The sequence below is a fragment of the Mastacembelus armatus genome, chromosome 6 (genome assembly GCF_900324485.2).
Source record: "Mastacembelus armatus chromosome 6, fMasArm1.2, whole genome shotgun sequence".
Lineage (NCBI taxonomy): Eukaryota > Metazoa > Chordata > Actinopteri > Synbranchiformes > Mastacembelidae > Mastacembelus > Mastacembelus armatus.
In genome coordinates this window covers 12,567,157-12,585,671 of record NC_046638.1, presented here as the reverse complement: position 1 = coordinate 12,585,671, position 18,515 = coordinate 12,567,157, and the positions used below count along the sequence as shown (strand labels likewise).

General features: G+C 40.4%; 1 protein-coding gene across 4 annotated transcripts in view; it reads right to left on the bottom strand.

Annotated features, from left to right (window-relative positions):
* Nucleotides 1-3,513: 3,513 nt before the first annotated feature.
* The window catches only part of bcar1 (BCAR1 scaffold protein, Cas family member), a 68,036-nt gene continuing 53,034 nt past the window's right edge, over nt 3,514-18,515 (bottom strand). For all 4 annotated transcript variants that reach the window (XM_026311537.2, XM_026311538.2, XM_026311535.2 and 1 more), the window contains 6 exons: nt 11,033-11,182; nt 9,438-9,533; nt 8,058-8,447; nt 7,020-7,901; nt 5,314-5,403; nt 3,514-5,065 (listed from right to left, as the gene is read on the bottom strand). In XM_026311537.2, the coding sequence (XP_026167322.1) occupies nt 4,520-5,065; nt 5,314-5,403; nt 7,020-7,901; nt 8,058-8,447; nt 9,438-9,533; nt 11,033-11,182 (2,154 nt within the window). In that variant the 3' untranslated portion in view covers nt 3,514-4,519. The remainder of the gene's footprint in view (nt 5,066-5,313; nt 5,404-7,019; nt 7,902-8,057; nt 8,448-9,437; nt 9,534-11,032; nt 11,183-18,515) is intronic.

Sequence of the window (18,515 nt, the reverse complement as noted above, 5' to 3'; positions counted from 1 at the left end):
GCTCAGCTAATCTGAAGCATCATCCTGGAATTGCAGGTACCACACATACACCACTCACCCATGTGCAATGGTCTGAATTAGAGATTATGCAACTTGGCAATGAAGAACAGCATACATGAGAGGCACTGTTGACACACATTTGCATACACTGATTGTATTTTATTATATACGTTGAGGGAAAAAGGCATTCTTGTTGGCACAGAGGGGCGGCTGTGGGTCAGTAGGGAGAGCAGGTTGAGCATGAACTAGAGGGTTGGTGGTGTGATCCTCGGCTACACTGGTCTACAGGTCGAAGTGTCCTTGGGCAAGCCATTGAACCCCTAGTTGCCCCTGGTGGCTGTTCCACTGGTGTATGAGTGCGTGAGCAGATGGGTGAATGGGCAATAGTGTAAAAGCACTTTGAATGCACTTGAGTGTAGAAAAGTGCTATACAAGTATAAGACCATTTACATATGTTAAATATAGTGTAGATGCTTTTTAACTGATGGTTAAAATTCACACAAAATTGTTAAAAGTGGAGAATTTCTAACCTTTCCAAAAGTTAGTGGCAATTATGTCAAACTTGGGAAAAACTGAAGAACACTTTACTACTATTTGATTTAAAGTTATTGAGGAACCAGGATAATGCTTTAAATATGCATTCCTGTTGTCTAATCGTTGCCCCATAAATTTACTGGGGCACAGTTGAATGTGTTGTATTGGCCTAAATACATTTCAACCTTAAATTATTCATATTTTTTGTCAAAAACAGAGGCTGCAGCCATCCCAGCTCTACAGGAAGTTCCCAATTTGGCCAGCGATGACATGTTTAGCCACACCCTTTTTTAAAACGTTTAACACAGATCTCATTGAAAGACCCCAAACTCCATTGGATTAACTGTGTTGAGCAAAAGGAAAAGATTTATTCCCAGCTAATAGAAAGAACTTGCATAATTATGAATATCTAATGCAGCTTTGTGACACTGGTTTACACAATTCTTCAATCAGCAATCAGTCCTCTTCCATCTATAAAAGACGCCACCTCTGTGTTGCTATTTGCAAGCATTGATCAAAGAGGTGAAAGGCATGGAAGGAGAGTAAGTTTCCTTTGGGGTGGCTTTGTATATATATACAAAAGTTAGTTATGGAGTTCCACAAGGTTCTGTGCTAGGACCGATTCTGTTCACCCTGTACATGCTTCCTTTAGGATATATCATTAGGAAGCACTCTATTAATTACCACTGCTATGCGGATGACACTCAGTTATATCTATCTGTTAAACCTGTTAACACAAACCAGTTAACCAGACTTCAAGCCTGTCTAACTGACATAAAGGCTTGGATGACCAGTAACTTTTTACTTTTAAACTCGGAGAAAACAGAAGTCATTATATTTGGGCCTAAAAATCTCAGAAATAACTTTTCTAAAATTATAGCTACTCTAGATGGCATAGCCCTGGCCTCCAGCACTACTGTAAAAAACCTTGGAGTTATTTTTGACCAGGACATGTCCTTTAACTCACACATAAAACAAATTTCTAGAACTGCATTCTTTCACCTGCGCAACATTTCCAAAATTAGGAACATCCTGTCTCAAAATGATGCAGAAAAACTAGTCCATGCATTTGTTTCCTCAAGGCTAGATTACTGTAACTCATTACTATCTGGATGTCCTAATACCTTAATAAAAAGCCTCCAATTAATCCAGAATGCCGCAGCCAGAGTCCTGACAGGAACTAGCAAGAGAGATCATATTTCTCCTATATTGGCTTCTCTTCATTGGCTCCCTGTAAAATATAGAATAGAATTTAAAATCCTTCTTCTCACATACAAATCCCTTCATAATCAAGCTCCTTCATACCTTAAAGACCTCATAGTACCATATTATCCCAATAGACCACTTCGCTCTCAGAGTGCAGGCCTACTTGTGGTTCCCAGAGTTCTCAAAAGCAGAATGGGAGGCAGAGCCTTTAGCTATCAAGCTCCTCTCCTGTGGAACCAGCTCTCAGACTGGGTTCAGGAGGCAGACACTCTCTGTACTTTTAAGGCTAGACTTAAAACCTTCCTCTTTGACAAAGCATATAGTTAGGGCTGGCTTCAGGCAACCCTGAACCATCCCTTAGTTAGTTATGCTGCTATAGGCCTAGACTGCCCGAGGACCATCGGTGCACTGAGCTCCCCTACCCTAACCCCCCCCCCCCCCCCCCCCCCCCTTCTCTCCCACCTCATGTATATTCCACCATTGAATGTTACTAACCTTGTGCTCTCTCTCTACCCTAGTTTGTGCTCTCTCCCTCCCTCTCTCTCTCTCTCTCTCTCTCTGTACCTTCTGCAGGTGTCCCTGGTCCTGGAGCTGTTTATCGCTGATGTGCAGTTACTGGCCCCACCAACTTGCTGTGTCTATTTGTTGTTTATTGTTGCTGTTCTTTTCTCTCTGCTCTATCCACTCACCCCAACCGGTCGAGGCAGATGGCCGCCCAAACTGAGCCCGGTTCTGCTGGAGGTTTTTTTTTCTTCCGTTAAAGGGAGTTTTTTCCTCTCCACTGTCGCCAAGTGCTTGCTCATAAGGGAATTGTTGGGTTTTTAGTTTTAGTTTTTGTAAAGTGCCTTGAGATGATTTGTATTGTGATTTGGCGCTATACAAATAAAATTGAATTGAATTGAATTGAATATAATATATAGTATTAAAAAATGTATAGTATTTGACTATATTCAACACTTCTCAGTTTGAACAGTGTAATTTCATATTGACAGCTGTGTTTTGTATTTTGTTGTCCAATATGTAGTGACAGATTGAATAAATATATTAATTTGACCACAAGTTGTAGTGTCTGGTGGAAATAGTTTTTTTGCATATGTTTATGTACTAATGTAGTTATGTAAAACAGTTTGTTTGTAAGTGTTAGAGCGTTTTGCAAACAAAATTAGTAATTTTAGCCAGTAATCTTCAGTTTCAGCCTGTGTGTTAACTTTTGAAAATGTAATGTCAGTAATGTAATGCATTAAAAATGAAGACTACTCCTCTCCACGAAATTGACTTACTCTGTCTTACTGAATCCTGGCAACAGCTGGAAGAATATGTCAATCTAAATGAATCGACCCCCCTCAGTCATAAAAATTGTCATGTTCCTCGGGCCGAGGTGGAGGAGTATCTGCAATCTTGCACTCAAACTTATTAAACTCTCATCCTAGGAACAGTTATAAATTATTTGAGAGGTCACTCTTAGCTTCTCTCACCCAAACTGGAAAACTAATTTCTATCTGAATTAACAGACTTCCTATCTGATTTAGTGCTTAGTTTAGATAAAGTCATTATGGTGTCAAATTGCTTTCGAAAATCTTAAAGCACTCCTGAGCAACTCACCTGTGCTTTCAGCTATTGATTTCAGCAAACCCTTTAAGCTAGCTGTGGATGGCAGTGTTGGGGGGGCTGGCAGGTGCCACAGTAACAAGATAAAGTTATTTGCTTTATCTGTCAGTGGTCATAATGTTATGGCTGATTTCACTTTTTCTAAAAAAAAAAAAACACCAAGTGTGAGAGAAAATAAGACAAGCAGGTTTAATTTCAGCTGTTTTCTTAAAACCCTATACACTCCTTTTCTCTTATACATGCCTCTTACAAAATATCTTTCATAACTGTAGTACTGGAAAAGTACATTTATGTCAACATCTTTTGGCAAGAGTGTCGCCTGCACTGGTGGACTGAAAACAGCTGTGGCCACAGGCAGTAATTCACTTTTAAATCACAGAGGAGACATGGCAAAATGTACAGCTATTAGTTTCTTACCAGGTGAAGTTTAAAGTTGAGTGTGCAGTACTCCAGTGTTTTATTGGAAAGTGTGCCTTTGTTAGGGATGGAGAAGCGCATAGATGTTCTACAGCATACAGTATCATTCTGGAGTTTACACATCCATAACAAAATTGATACAAGGATCAAGAATCAGCCATCATTATATAGTATAGCAATAATAACAATTACTGATACTCTCTAAGAACTACACTTATTTTTTCATCTTTTTTGTCTTCAAAAAAGAGCCTTATATTTATATACTGGAAGTTCTTTAGTCTTTTTTCTTTCTGGTTTTCTGACTAAATAGGTAACTTAAATATTTACAACGATTATTTTACAACCATTGGCCCAGCCCACAAAAGATAAAATCATTTTAGTTTGTCGAGATTAAAAAGCACACAGTGAAAGGAGGGATGAGAGATCAACAGTCCCAGTGAAAAGGCGAGGTAGGGAGGGAGCAGAGGATGGATGTGAGGTTGGCCTCCTTGGTGCCAGACAGGGTCCCAGACCTACAGGCTCCAAGGCCACATATGCTACATGGCAGAAGCTTAAGGAATAAAAAGCCTCAACCTGTTGGGGCATGCGGGGTCCCTGACCTCACAGTGGAAGGGCTGCCCAGAGCACTGACTGCTGCAGGTGCTACCTGTCATCCACCCCGTGTTACAGGGAAGATTTACTGCCCGTGTTCCTGGGATAACTGAGTTTGTGTCACTGTTTTGGGGTCACTTTTTTCCCTCCTCCCCCCTCAACCCTACATCACCAGCAGCTGTCCCAGTACCATCCTGAACTGCTGCGTACACCCCGCCAGCTCCATCACCTTCTCAGTCATCTCCCTGGCTGCTCCAGAGGAAGGATACTGAAGTGCTGCTGTCTTTGTACTGATCACAATGTCTTTGAGTTTTTCGCAGAGGGTGTTGCTACTCTGTGCCACCCGTGCCCTCACCTCAGGTGACTTGGCCTGGCGTGACAGTGTATCGCCAATGAACACCAGCTTGTGTGCACTGAGGATGACAAACTTGCTGTGTGCCACAAAGATCTTGGGTGGCTGGTTGGAGTTAATGGCAGTGAAGAAGGCATCAATGGCATTTGTCACTGTTGTGACGTTCTGCTCACACTGCTCCTGGTAGAAGAGGAGGAGCTGCCGGTCACCATTACAGAGCATGGAGGAGGGGGAGCCGCCAGAGCCACTCTGGGCCAGCTGGTTGGCCAGAGGGTGGTGTGGTGATGGGACCCAGCCCGTCATGTCATTGTTGATTGGCCTGCTGACTTCTTGCTCTAGCCTCTCAAACTGTTTAATCTGGAGGGAGAGGAGAATAAAGAAGACACCCAATGAAATAGTTAAATGATAATACATGTAGTGCTGCAAGAATTATAATTTAAATGATGTGAATGAGTGTGTAGCCTGAGAGGGGTTACACATAGCAACAAATAAACAGAATCATTCTCAAATGCAGACTTTTACTCTTATTAAACTCACATGTCATTTAGTTTTCCATCATATTCTAAAGTTCAGTTGAAACACACACACACACACAAGAAGAGTACCTGTTGGTGTTCCAGTTGTGTCTTGTTGTGTCGGATGATATTGCCTTTTTCTAGCAACTGTCTCTGATTCTTCTCAAACTCTTCTTTTCCCTAATATTTCAACACAGAGACATACATCAGTTACAGCACTTGCACATACTTTATTTAAAACACATCTCTTTATTTTTGGACTGATTGTCTGTCTTTGTGTCAGTGACCCTGAATGTGCCAGGATAAGCAGTATATAATAGATGGATGGATAGGTGTACCCTAAGCCATATCCACTCTCTGTCCTGCTCCATCTAGTAATGACAAACAGGAACTGCAGTAACAATGCTGGGACTTCTTACATCAACTTTCTTGCTCAACCTTGCTAATACATACATTGAGTTGTAAAAATGTTAGTAACTCCTCACATGTACTCATACACCAGAGCTATGAGCTGAGATAATGTGAGCATGTCCCCCACAGAGATGCTGTGTACAGATGCACACTTCATTAACATTAATAGACAGTAAAGAGTCAGTAAATAAAATTCTGAGACCCATCTACCTATAGCTTTGTAGCATTCAACATTCCAAAACAGTACAAACAATTATCAAGAAGCAAATGGCCGAACGACTAATGACTTATACAGCATATATACAACCCCAATTCCAAAAAAGTTGGGACGTTGTGTAAAATCTACATAAAAACAGAATGCAATGATTTGCAAATCTTATAAATTCATATTTTATTTACAATAGAACAGAAAACATCACAGTGTCCCACCATTTTTTGGAACTGGGGTTGTAGTAAAAAAGTAGGAGCAAGCACAAAAAAAGACACAATTTTCATTTATGAAATGTCTTCAGTTTGTGTTTGACTAAAGTTAACAGTGACCCAAATGAGTCCATAAATAATACTGCTTTAAATAGAAAGACCTAATAAAAATGATTGTCATTTTGCATACTCCAATGTTAACAGCTGTATTTGTTTTAGGAATTGATAGGTCATTGTCAATGTCACTGTCTGTTTTAGTTACATAGCACTTTTAAAATAACATGTCAACCTAAGCTCTATACAAACTCATAGATAACACAGATTTAAAGTTAAGTTAATAAAATAAAAGAGTAATAAAGCATAACAAATAATTAATTAAAAGCAGTCAAATATAAATAAGTTTTTATAGAAACTTGTTTGATAAATAAAGGAAGGTTGTTCATGAGAGTGGGTGCTGCAATAGCAAATGCCTGGCATTAGAGTGAAAATGAGAGATGGAACAGACTATAGTAAAAAGAACTGCAGTAATGTAATTGATCCGTAACAAAAGCATGGATAGCATTTCCAAGATTGGGTTTAGAAAGAATGAAAAAGATTCTGGACAGTAATCTTACCTGATAGCAAGCATCACTGAGTTTATTTGTTTGTCCAATAAAAACCCAGAATTTTTTAGGAAGGGTTTGGTGGATGGTTTTAATGGACATAAATTTACAAAAAATTGACGAACTGGAAGTAGATAGTGAGGGGATTTCAGGTCAGATTTAGATGTATTCATGTGGAGAAACTTTGACTTCAACTAGTAACTGATGTCATTTAAACAATCTCGGAACACTGAGGCACTGCACAAATGATTGGAAATTAAGGGATAGGTGAATTTCTATTATAATTGAAAACATAGCAACAAAGTTTCTGTTGTTTGTGTGTCCTGCAACAGTGTAGGTATCTGTTAGTGAGTTTGTGTGTACCTGTAGATGGACATAATCGTAATCTTCCATCCAGCCTTCCTCTGTGGTCTCATATGGCCTGTCCACACCTTCCTCTTCCTCTGCAGCTGTGAACTTAGGTGGAGAGGGGAGGGGCCTTGACTGAATGTTAACCTTCTCCCCTCCCTGATAGCTCCCACTTCCTGATCCTGTCATGTGACCACTAATCTCCACTGGGATTGGAGGAAGTGGCAGCTGTTGCTGCTGCCGGTTGGTCCGTTTGAAGAGGAGCGAGGCATTACCGTGGAGAAAAGAAGCAAGCTGTTTGGCATCATCTGGAATGCCTCGTGCAGTCATGATCAAACAGTCTAAGTCATCGCCTCCTGATGACGAAGCTGTGAGTGCTGTGTGTGACCAGGAAATGGCATCTAAGCTCTGACTGTGTCGAATCAAACTTTGGAAAACCTCCTCCATCTTCCCCACCTGTCGACCCAGTTTAGTCTGCAGAGAGCGGTCTGTGGCCTGGGCGGCATTTGCAACAGCACCCCTGGCAAATTCTAGAAAGTCTCGGACAGTGGTGCGCACCCGGTCGGCAGCCTGATGAATAGATGGGAGGTTCCCTTCCAGGTAAACAGGGCTTTTCCAGTTACCTGTGATGAATGACATCATAAAAGAAACGCTAGACTCAACAGCTTGCTGGAGGCGAGAGAGACGCTCCATGGCCTGCTCCAGGTCCAAGATGAGGGGTTTCCCAGAAGTGGAGCCAGAGGCAGGAAGTGAGGAGGAAGAGGAGGTGTCTCGAACAGGGACCATATCTAGAGATGAAGCAGAGTGGTTGCTCCGTGTGCTTCCTGTGCTTGAGGCAGACAGCCGCTTGAAGGACATGTTCAGCTCCTCACTGGTGGACTGGGCATCACGCACAACCTGTAAAACACATATTATCACTGAAATAATGTAGAGTCTGTATTAAGGCAGGGAATTGTATGTGCTGTTTCACTCTGTTTCCTGTCTATGCCTTTGTGCTCAGCCAGCAGTGCACAAGGTAAACAATTATCAACAGCAAAGCTTTAACTCTCCTACCTGTGGTGGGACATCGTAGACATAGTGGTCTCCCCTCTCTCCTCCTCTCTCCTCTCGTTCTCGGGGGAAGTCATAAACATCCTGGGTAGGGTGACTTCCAGTCCGCAGGCTGCCTGGGATGTCGTAGATCTCTCGGGAGGCCTGGCTGACCCCACCCCTGTCTCCGTGATAATGCTTGTCAGTCAGGACAGGAGGTGGTATGTCGTACACATCCTCTGGAATGGGTGGCTCATCATCATCTTCATTGAGGTTATTGGGCAGGTACTGGCTGGGTGTGATGGGGACTTGGGGTTTGAGTTTGGCAAAGTGTGGTGGTATGTCATAAGTCTCCTCTCTGATTGGCTGAGCATCAGGGACATCTTTACTGACAGAAGGAGGGAAGTCATAGACCTAAAGAGAGAGAAAGGTATTACTTGATGAATTCAAAAACACAGATTATTTTAGCATCAGGACGAATAATCACTGTAGCTGTAATAATATATCTACATTAAAGTACAAGACATAAAGACAACAAGTAAATTTCAGTAATATAAATGCACCAGAAGCAAGAAAACTGCAATTACATTGAATTAAAAACTTTCATAAGCATTGTATGAGACAAGATCACTTTAGTGTGCACTGCTAGTTGCCAACTGTCTTTTCATCATTAGCTAATATAAAGAAATAATATCTTACAGAGTTATTTATGTTGTATTTTATCTGAAAATGTTTGAAAATTGTACACTAAGCTGTTCAAAAACTCAGAAGCTTATAACCATGAGAAATATATTTAGTCAGTGATATTTGAAAAATATCTGAAACATTTTGGCAGAAGTCATCACTTGGCTAGGTCCCCATTTTGTTCCAGATTGGATGGATTGTCATGAAACTGACATTCATGCACCTCCTGGCATCAATTATAATACAGAAACTTTGGGGCTAATTAACTTTTAGTTCCATCATCTAGCCCAAATTTAGTCTAGTACTTTGGTTTATGACTAAACACTAAACTAATGACATTCCCATCCATCTCAGCTGTAATTTGTGATCAGTGCTGATTAGCCAACATGGGAGGACCCTTACAACATGGTGGCCATTCATGTGTTACATTCTCACTGGACAATTTTCAAAAATTAGGCCATATTGTAGTGAATGTATGTTATGATATCCATCCTGACAAAGGTAAGGACAACAGACCAACAAGTCAGTTAAATGTCTTTGAGCAGCATTTATCGCATTTGATCCATTAGTTTTCATGATGTTATTATGTATTTATTTATTATTTAAATAAAATGAAAATGACACATTTTGCCTGTATGATATTATTCCCCGTTCCATCTTCTTATGATAGAAAAAAAGTGCAAGAGGTTATTAATCTCTCCCAGTTCTCCAAAGTCATACCGTTTGCGGTGTATTCTTCTCTGTGCTTGCTGGAGTGTCATATATCTCTTGACCACTAGAAGGTCCCTTCACCACCATGGGAGGAGTATCATACACCTGGACACAGAAGACATGTTGCTACATATATCTGGGCACACACACACACACACACACACACACACACACACACATTCACATAGACACAAGAACACACATCTATCGGAGCTGTGATGGGATATATCAGAAAATACAGCACACTCATTTGGAGTCAGCAGGTGTCTGTGAAGGCAATAGCCAGGTCCTCCATAACCCTGACGTAACTGTTCAACTGTTCAACTACACTATTGTATAATGAAGAAGGAGACAAGATGTGCATGATTCAGTGGAGTGGGTGATACCAGGTGTGGTGATGGATTTGGACACCTGGAGTTTTTTAAAAAATTCTTACATGAAGGCAAAATCTTGATTTTATGTGAGTACAGTGCAAAATCTCCTTTTGTAATTATATACGGGACAACTCTGGCTGTTGATCTTGAAAATGTGAAAGGGTGCCACTTAAAAACAGGATATAACTGTATAACCGCATACCACTATTGTGGATTTGGCAAATAAAGCTGGGAGTCACTGTACACAGTCATTGTTTGGAAGGAGCATAGTTTAAAAGGAGTAGTGTGGTTATTGTAGCTTTTCACTGCTCTCAGTTGGACTTTGTATGTAAGGATTACAGAAACACAAAACTGAAAGCAGGAAAATTGAAAGATGTGTTAATGGGCCTCTAGATCATATAAAATTCAGCATATTTTAAAAGCAACAGAATGTAATCATGTGTCCACCAAGACCAGGAGGACATTTATTTATTATATTACATTACAACACATCTCTATTGCTCTGTACTATTACATCCATTATATTTCATTCTAACACACTGTAGAAATGCACATATCAAGCAATGTAGCAACAGTGTTGGTTGCAATAAATAATTCATGTCCTCTAATGTTAAAACCTATAAATCTTACATTTCTCTTTGTTTTTACTACTACAACTGTTGTACACAGATGTTTTGATGAGGTGCCCTGGGCTGGGGTGCATTCAATCTTCATCTTTCAGGTTGCTCACTTGAAAAAAGCCCAACAGTTACATCTGTTATTAAAGCTACCCAGGACCACATCTTCCTTGTGCTCTCCTTTACCTTCCCACCCTTCATTTTCTGAATCATTCATTGTCAGCTTGCTTTCCTTCAAACTCTTTACTTTTCTTCCTCATCTCCCCCTTCCTTCTCCTACAGCTTATTTTCTCCTCTTGCTCCTATGACCCCAGGTCTCATTTTGCTGCAATTATAGTGACCTTTCTCTTTCAGCTTGCAAACATCAACCTTGCAAACATCAAGCTTGTCTTCTAGTTAGAGTTTGCCCATGTATGTGTTTGTGTATATGTGGCACACACCTTGCAAACACTGTGCTTATTAGGCAGAAGACACTGTGAACATTACGAGAGGAGTGACACAGAAATAAACCGCCCTGCAATAGTGTATGCACATGAAATAAAATGTAAACACCTGAAAGTCCCTCCCCCGCCCCCCCCACACACTCGCACACACACAAACAAAGCAGTCTGACCTGTGTGTTGTACTGCTGGCGGGTGGGTGGCACGTCATATATGTCCTGCTGGGTTGGAGGCTGATGTCTGGGCGGGATGTCGTATTCATCCTGGTCTGATTTCACTGTGTCATACACGTACACCTGTCCAACCCGAGTAGGAACTACCACCTGGAGAGCAAAGTGGTTGAGACAAGTATAACACAAAGATTTATATTCACACTACAAACATCAGTATAAGCATAACTAAAGTAATATAAGCCCTGTCAAATATGTTTGATAATCATATCAACAGGCAGAGAAAGGTTCACAGCAAAACAAAGATAATTCTCCTTTCCTTAATCCATATAGAAGACCTTCTTTATATGCCAACCAACAAGGGTCAAAATGCACCACTAAGTCATGACAATCTCTTTTTTTGAGGCTCAAATGAAAAAACTAAAAGGGCTCCTAACCTTTGAATGAGAATGTATTGCTTCTTCACAGTGAATGAACAGAGACTAAAGGTTGTTCAGTCTCATTAAAGCTTGCTACTGACAAACAGAGGCTATAAAAACAGAGCAGGGGTCCTGTCATTATTATTGTGGGAACCAGGCTGCCCTGTTGTGTGTCTGTTTAAACGCCAGCCTGGGAAACCACAGCAGTTGTAGTTTTCAACAACCCCACCCCACACACACAATAAAAATAGCTGTCCTAGCTACTTACTCAACTTTCAGAAAAAAAAAAAAAAAATTAAACTTAAACTTAAAAAACAAAAACACCTACTATAAATCACAAGAAAACTTCAACACAGGAGCTATAACAACATAAATACATTATATAGAACAAAACAGAATAATGCAGTATTTTACAAAATATTCTAAATGTTCAATTACAAATGTTCAAATCAGTCACACCTACCATCCTGTATTGTCTGTTTTTATAAGTCATATCATTCTTTAATCACACTCAGCTCCAGCCCTAATTAATGGGAGCTCTCTGATAATATTTTGCTCAGCTCCCCAGCTGTCTGAGGAGAGCCATGTATGAGACAGACAAATGATAAAATCATCCATCTGGCAACCTGTCTGTACCAATCTTCCTCTGCTGCCTTTATCTCGCTCTGTCTTTTTCTCTACTGTCTTCCACCCCAGGGCATATTCAAACAAATATTTTCAAAGAAAAAAAAAATTCTACCAGTTGGCTTATGAGATACTTCCTAAAAAGCTGGAAAAAAAAGGCTTTTTAAAATTTCTGATACTCCATCTGTGTGTCACACATACACATTCATCTAAACACCCCCTTACTCATTATCAGAAGGCTTTCAGCAGTGTTAACATTTGGCTAAGTGCCAGATGAGACTCTGGTGACAGATGCATGCAATCCACTTAGTGTTAGGGTGTAAGTCTGTGTCTGTTCACAGGGTGTGTGTGTGTCACCACTTTTAACTCATCCATCCATCCATCCATCCATCCATCCATCCATCCATCCATCCATCCATCCATCCATCCTTTTTAGGGTCACAAGGATCTGCTGGAGCCTATTCCACCTCTCTTTTGGTAAAAGACGGGGGTACACCCTGGACAGGTCACCAGTCCATCGATTTAGAGCCACTAAATAAAGCTGATATACATGTTTTTGGACTGTGGGAGGAAACTGGAGAACTCGCAAAAAACCCATGCAAGTATTGGGAGAATATGCAAACTCCACACAGACAGGCCACTGCCAGGTTTTAAACCAGGAACATTCTTGCTCTGAGGCAACACTACTAACCACTTATCCACTGTCACACTCACTCCTATGGGCAATTTAGCAACACCAATCCACCTGACATACATGTTCTTGAACTACGCGAGGAAACCCGAGTGCCCAGAGAAAACCCACGCAAGCACGGGGAGAATATGCAAACTCCAGTTAGAAAGGCCCCTGCCAGGTTTTGAACCAGGAACTTTCCTGGTGTGAGGCAAAAGTGCTAACCACCAACCCATCATGCTGCTGCTGTTAACTAATAAAATTATTTAATATGAGCATTATCTGTATCTGTGTGCTTCTGTACGACTGAAAGCAAAGCTGCTAAACTTTAATGACCTTATTTATTTAATTATAGATGTCCACCAACCTGCACAATGTTTAATTGTTGTTTATTGTTGCTATTCTTTTCTCTCTCCTCTATCCAGCCACCTCAACCAGCTGCATTCAGCTGCCCTGAGGAACACCACAATACACTCTACTCCATTCTGAAAAGTAACCATTATATTATACCTTTTGCTTCCTATCCGATAAATAACTTATCCAAGCAAGAGTACTGGGTGAAAATCTGTACTGGGTCCTATTGAGTCTGGCCGGCCTTTGGGACTCCTGAGGCAGCTGACGGGTACCGGCAGACCAAGCAAAGTCAAAAACTTGGGTCTGGGAGGAGTTCGGTGAATCCATGGAGAAGGACTATCAGTCAGCCTCAAGGAAATTCTGGAAAATCCTTCGGCACCTTGAGAGGGGGAAGCAGTGCTCTGCCAACACGGTTTACAATGGTGGTGTAGAGCTGTTGACGTCGACTCTGGGACATTGTTGGACGGTGGAAGGAATACTTTGAGGATCTCCTCAATTCCACTGATACCCCTTCCATAGAGGAAGCAGAGGCTGATCAGAAGCTCCTGGGTAGCAAGGCACCAGGGATGGATGAGATCTGCCCTGAGTATCTTAACTCTCTGGATGTCCGGTTAACTATCACACTCAGTGTTTACATTAGGAGAACACTGATTACTCACCATTAATGCATTAAATATTTTCCATACCCGTCTAGCATTGTTGTTAACCTCAACAGATAACTGATAAATCTTTTTTTTTCTTTTATTTCTTTTTTAAACTACATTTCTCAATTTATATTACCTACATTTATCCTGTGCAGAGCCTGACTTGACAACAGAGCTATGCTGGATTGGCTCTGATTTTTAAGGTCTAACATGCTCAGACCTCCCAGCACTCAACATAAATGAATCACCGGCAGCATACAGCTGTGTGAAGTCATACTTGTCTCATCACTCTGGCTTAAGGGCAGCTGTATACTGTATACAGATTTACTGACCTAAATAATCCACAAATAATTGTCATATTCTCATAAGAAATCAGAGGCCTCATGAAAGCTACGAAAAAATGCTTTCACTCACATTTATTTATGTGGATACAGTGAAGAATAATCCCCCAAATACAAACACATACAATGATAGCAGGCCATGCTTGTGACAAAGTATGATGTTCACTCTGTTCTAGATGTTCCATGTGTATTGTTTAAAGCAGAAATCACTGATCAACAGATGACCTTCAAGGTCTTTTCTTTCTTTCTCTGTTTTGCTGATAGGAAAAGGACAGACAACAAGACACTTGTTGGACTTTGGTCTAGACACACAAAAAAACAGGACAGTAACTGGCAGTAAATACAGTCTATTCTCAAATGAAGCCCAGACTTTAGGCTTCAAATTACCATTCTAACCACAGATAGAGAAAATAGAATGTCTATACATGCAGCTGCAGCATAGATTACTTAACTGATGGAGAGAAAAGAAATATTTACAGCACAGATGGGGAGATCAAAAAGAAAATGTGGTAAAAAAAAAGAGAGACTTAATTACAGTAGGGAGTTGTGTGGTTTGTCTGAACTGATGGACAAGGCTGTTTCAATTACATGCACCCAAACTCTTTAAACTGTATGTATATCTCACTGTAAAAATACATACATACAGTATAGATATACATGGCGTTGATATATCTATACAGACAGCTGCCTGTAGGTATAAATATTTAGAGTATGTACAGTAGAACATACTATATGAATAGATTATATTAAAAGTGGTTACATTCATATTTACAGTCACTTTGGTTAGTACTGAGAACTGTGGAAAACTGAATTGATTGGTGATTTAACACAAACACAAGAGTACATTAAATGTTTAAAGATTTCTTTCTGAAATAATACAAAGACAACATGGTTTACATCTAGTGGTCTTTACCAAGTAGACCATTTAGTTTTATTTGTCCAGGTTTTTAGACATGTTTGGCTTTTGCATTTGGCAGCACACCACACACAGCCACCAAGAGGCAGTGCACAGGTTTTAATAGATTAATGGGTAGAGGTGGGAGGCATGTCTTTTGCAAGCTCAGCATGTAGTCAAATTCACTCATGATGAGATTTGTTGTGATGGTGGGGAAATAACACTGTTTGCACAAAACGTGCACATCAGATTTCCTCAGTGTTCAATGCGAGAACTCAGTAGAGTAAAAAATAGAGGGACAATGTTGAAATGTTGCATTCAACATCCTTTTTTCTCTTTTTGGCGGCTTCATCAACCTTTTTGTCTGTCTAATTATAAGAGAATCATGACATTGTGTTTGAATAGCCATGGTGGTCTAGTTCTACAGAACAGAAAATATCTCTATGTATTATTGAATAGCACTGAGCAGAAGTATTGATTATGAAAGTTTTTTGCCTTCTTTATTCAATTTGCAAATCATTTTACGATTTACAATTTCATATACAATTTGAACATACAATTTTGCATTGGATAATGAATTTTGCAATTGGCAATTCAATACACAATTAACTTTGAATTATCCATCCATTCATTATCTATACTTACTTATTCCTATTTAGGGTCAAAGGGACCTGCTGGAGCCTATCCCAGCTCTCTTTGGGTGAAAGGCAGGGGTACACCCTGGACAGGTCACCAGTCCATCACAGGGCCACTTATAGACACACAAAGATAAACAACCACACACACTCATACTATGGGCAATTTAGAATCACCAATCAACCTGATGTACATGTTTTTGGACTGTGGGAGGAAACAGCCCAGCTCAGAGACCCCTGACTCAATCGTCAGGATCCCCCCCAGTCCAGGGAGGGTTGGCCACCAAACCAGAGGCGACAGCCCCACAGAGAGAGACCGCTGCTTTTCCCAGGCCATCGACCCCCCACCGCCAGAGCAAGGACAGAAGATAGGAGAGCTGAATCAGAGGCCAGCCACAGCTTACCAGCACACTCTGTCTCACTGTCTCTCTCAGACACACATACACACCCCCACCCACACTCACATACATTCAACAGCCACCCCCGATTTGGACTAATTGCCCCCCCCCTTTATATGCAAAGTACCCTTAGGTGATTTTTCATTATATTAATAAAACTGAATTTAATTGTACTGTAATGATTGTTAAAATTAAATGATTTACCACAGTCTGGTTACTACAGAGAAGACTGAGATCCCACGGTGTGAGTGCGTAAAAAGGATTTGGATCCCCAGTGTCAGTAATACTAGGTGCATGTACACACATAGACAAACACTTTGCTTTTTACAAACTACCTACACAGAAAATGAGTCAGCTGTAGGTAATCAAACTGACCCCACAGGGCACTCTCTCTCTCTCTCTCTCTCTCTCACACACACACACACACACACACACACACACACACACACACACACACACACACACACACACACACACACACACATCACTCACTCACTCACTCTGACCAATATACAAAGCCACTGCACACAGACACACAGACACACAGAGTCTTCAGCTGTTCCTGTGTGTATGTGTGAGTATTAAGAACTGGGAGCCGCTGGGCCACGTGGCTGCTGACACTCCCCTCAGAACACATTACTGCCACTGAAGACAGCTGTGACATTTCTGCTTCACTTTCTCACACATGCACACACTAATAATGCCCATGATAACTGTGTACATGCTGATGACGATGCAGTTGCAATTTGAAAAAAACTAACAAGGAGACAATGACGTGATACATCTATCAAACTGCTTCTTTTGAGTTTAAGATTGAACCTTAAGGACAGATTCATAGCATGTATTGTTAATTTGCGCACACATGAAAGGGGAAGGGTATGAAATGGTGATCCATGTGCATGAAAACAAATGTACTCCTGACACCTGCTATGCTTTGGACAGACCTGTTTGACAAAAGCAAAAAAAAAAAAAAAAAAACAAAAAACAACCAAAAACACAAATCTACTCAAGAAAAGGTCCAAGGCTCTCAGTGTATCCTTACTCATTACCACCTCTATTGGCCTGTACAGGGTGCAGTCGAAAGACAAACTGATTGCTGTGTCCTGTTGTCTGTCTAAACAGTCTTACAAAGAGGCATCTGGTCTTTAAAGCCAGGCTGGAGCCTTCCCCAGCAGCTGAGACTCTGCAGCTGTAATTCCCTCTGCCAGTCTGCTCACTTCCTCAGTTCCATCACTCTGTTCCTCCATGTTGAAACAATCACTGCAGTTTTTATCACTTTTCAATTACTACTTGTGTGTGTGTGAGGATGAGTAGCTGAAACAGAGAGAAAGAGAGAGTGTGTCAAGTCTTTTCTCAGCTTGAATGCCTCATTTTGGACAACTAACTAGCAGGAGTAAAGTGTGCGTCTTTTAGTTGTGTGTCTGTATGGACAGGCAGGCGGGGGAGATATATGAGCACCATATTAATATTGGCAAAGTATCTACAAAAAACGTGACACATTTTCATCTTGCACCGACAATTAAAGTGTTACTGTGAAGATTACTCAAAATTATCCACAAATTTTTTGGCTAATACCATAATTGATAAAAGGGATAAAACACCTATTAATGACACATGAGCTACAGTTAATTACCACTAATACTTTATGACTTCTTGATAGCTCCAAGCCCAGCACACAAACCTTTGATGCTACAACATCAAACTCACAACTTCCAACTCTCAATTTCATGTTTCAACATGACAATTCTCCACACTTCTATTGGTGAATGGGAGAATCTCCAAAATCTGGGCAAAAGTGTGGAGCTAGAAGAAGACGTGAAACCCAAGCATATTAATATTCGCATTTTGACACATTTAACTACAACAGATGGGATAGCGGACACTAATGGCTGCCTGAAAACCAGAAAAACATCTAAAACTATACAGAATACTTTGTAAATTGTCAGCATCACTAATGTAATGTCCATTTGATTTGTAATGTAAATGGACAAAAAGCAAAGAGTGTAAAGACAATATTATAAATATATAAATGTGTAGGGTGTAAAAAAGTGTTCATGTAAGCTCAGTGTCAGTTTCTAATGGATCACCTCTAACACTATCTAACATATATCTTCTACATGGAGAACTTCTTCTATTATCTCACTGCAACTACTACAGTGTACCACCAAACATATACTATCCTCTGGGACCACTCTTTCCTCTTTCCTCTCCCCTGCTGCGTTATTGGCTACATGTAGAACAGGAGTATAGCATCATTGTTTAATGTTTTAATTTAATGTCCCTTCAGAGTTAATTATGACAACATTATAGTTAGGCTAATGTGGAATAATATTGAGCTTCTACAATCAAGACCAAGAGTCAAATAATGCTAATGGCTGCTAAAGTTTGTAGTAATCATTATACCACACAATGTGGACATAGATATTTACTTTCTAAAATGCAGAGAATTAAACTAACTATAATCTAAAACCCCCAACATAAGTGTGGCAGAAACCAAGATGATTAG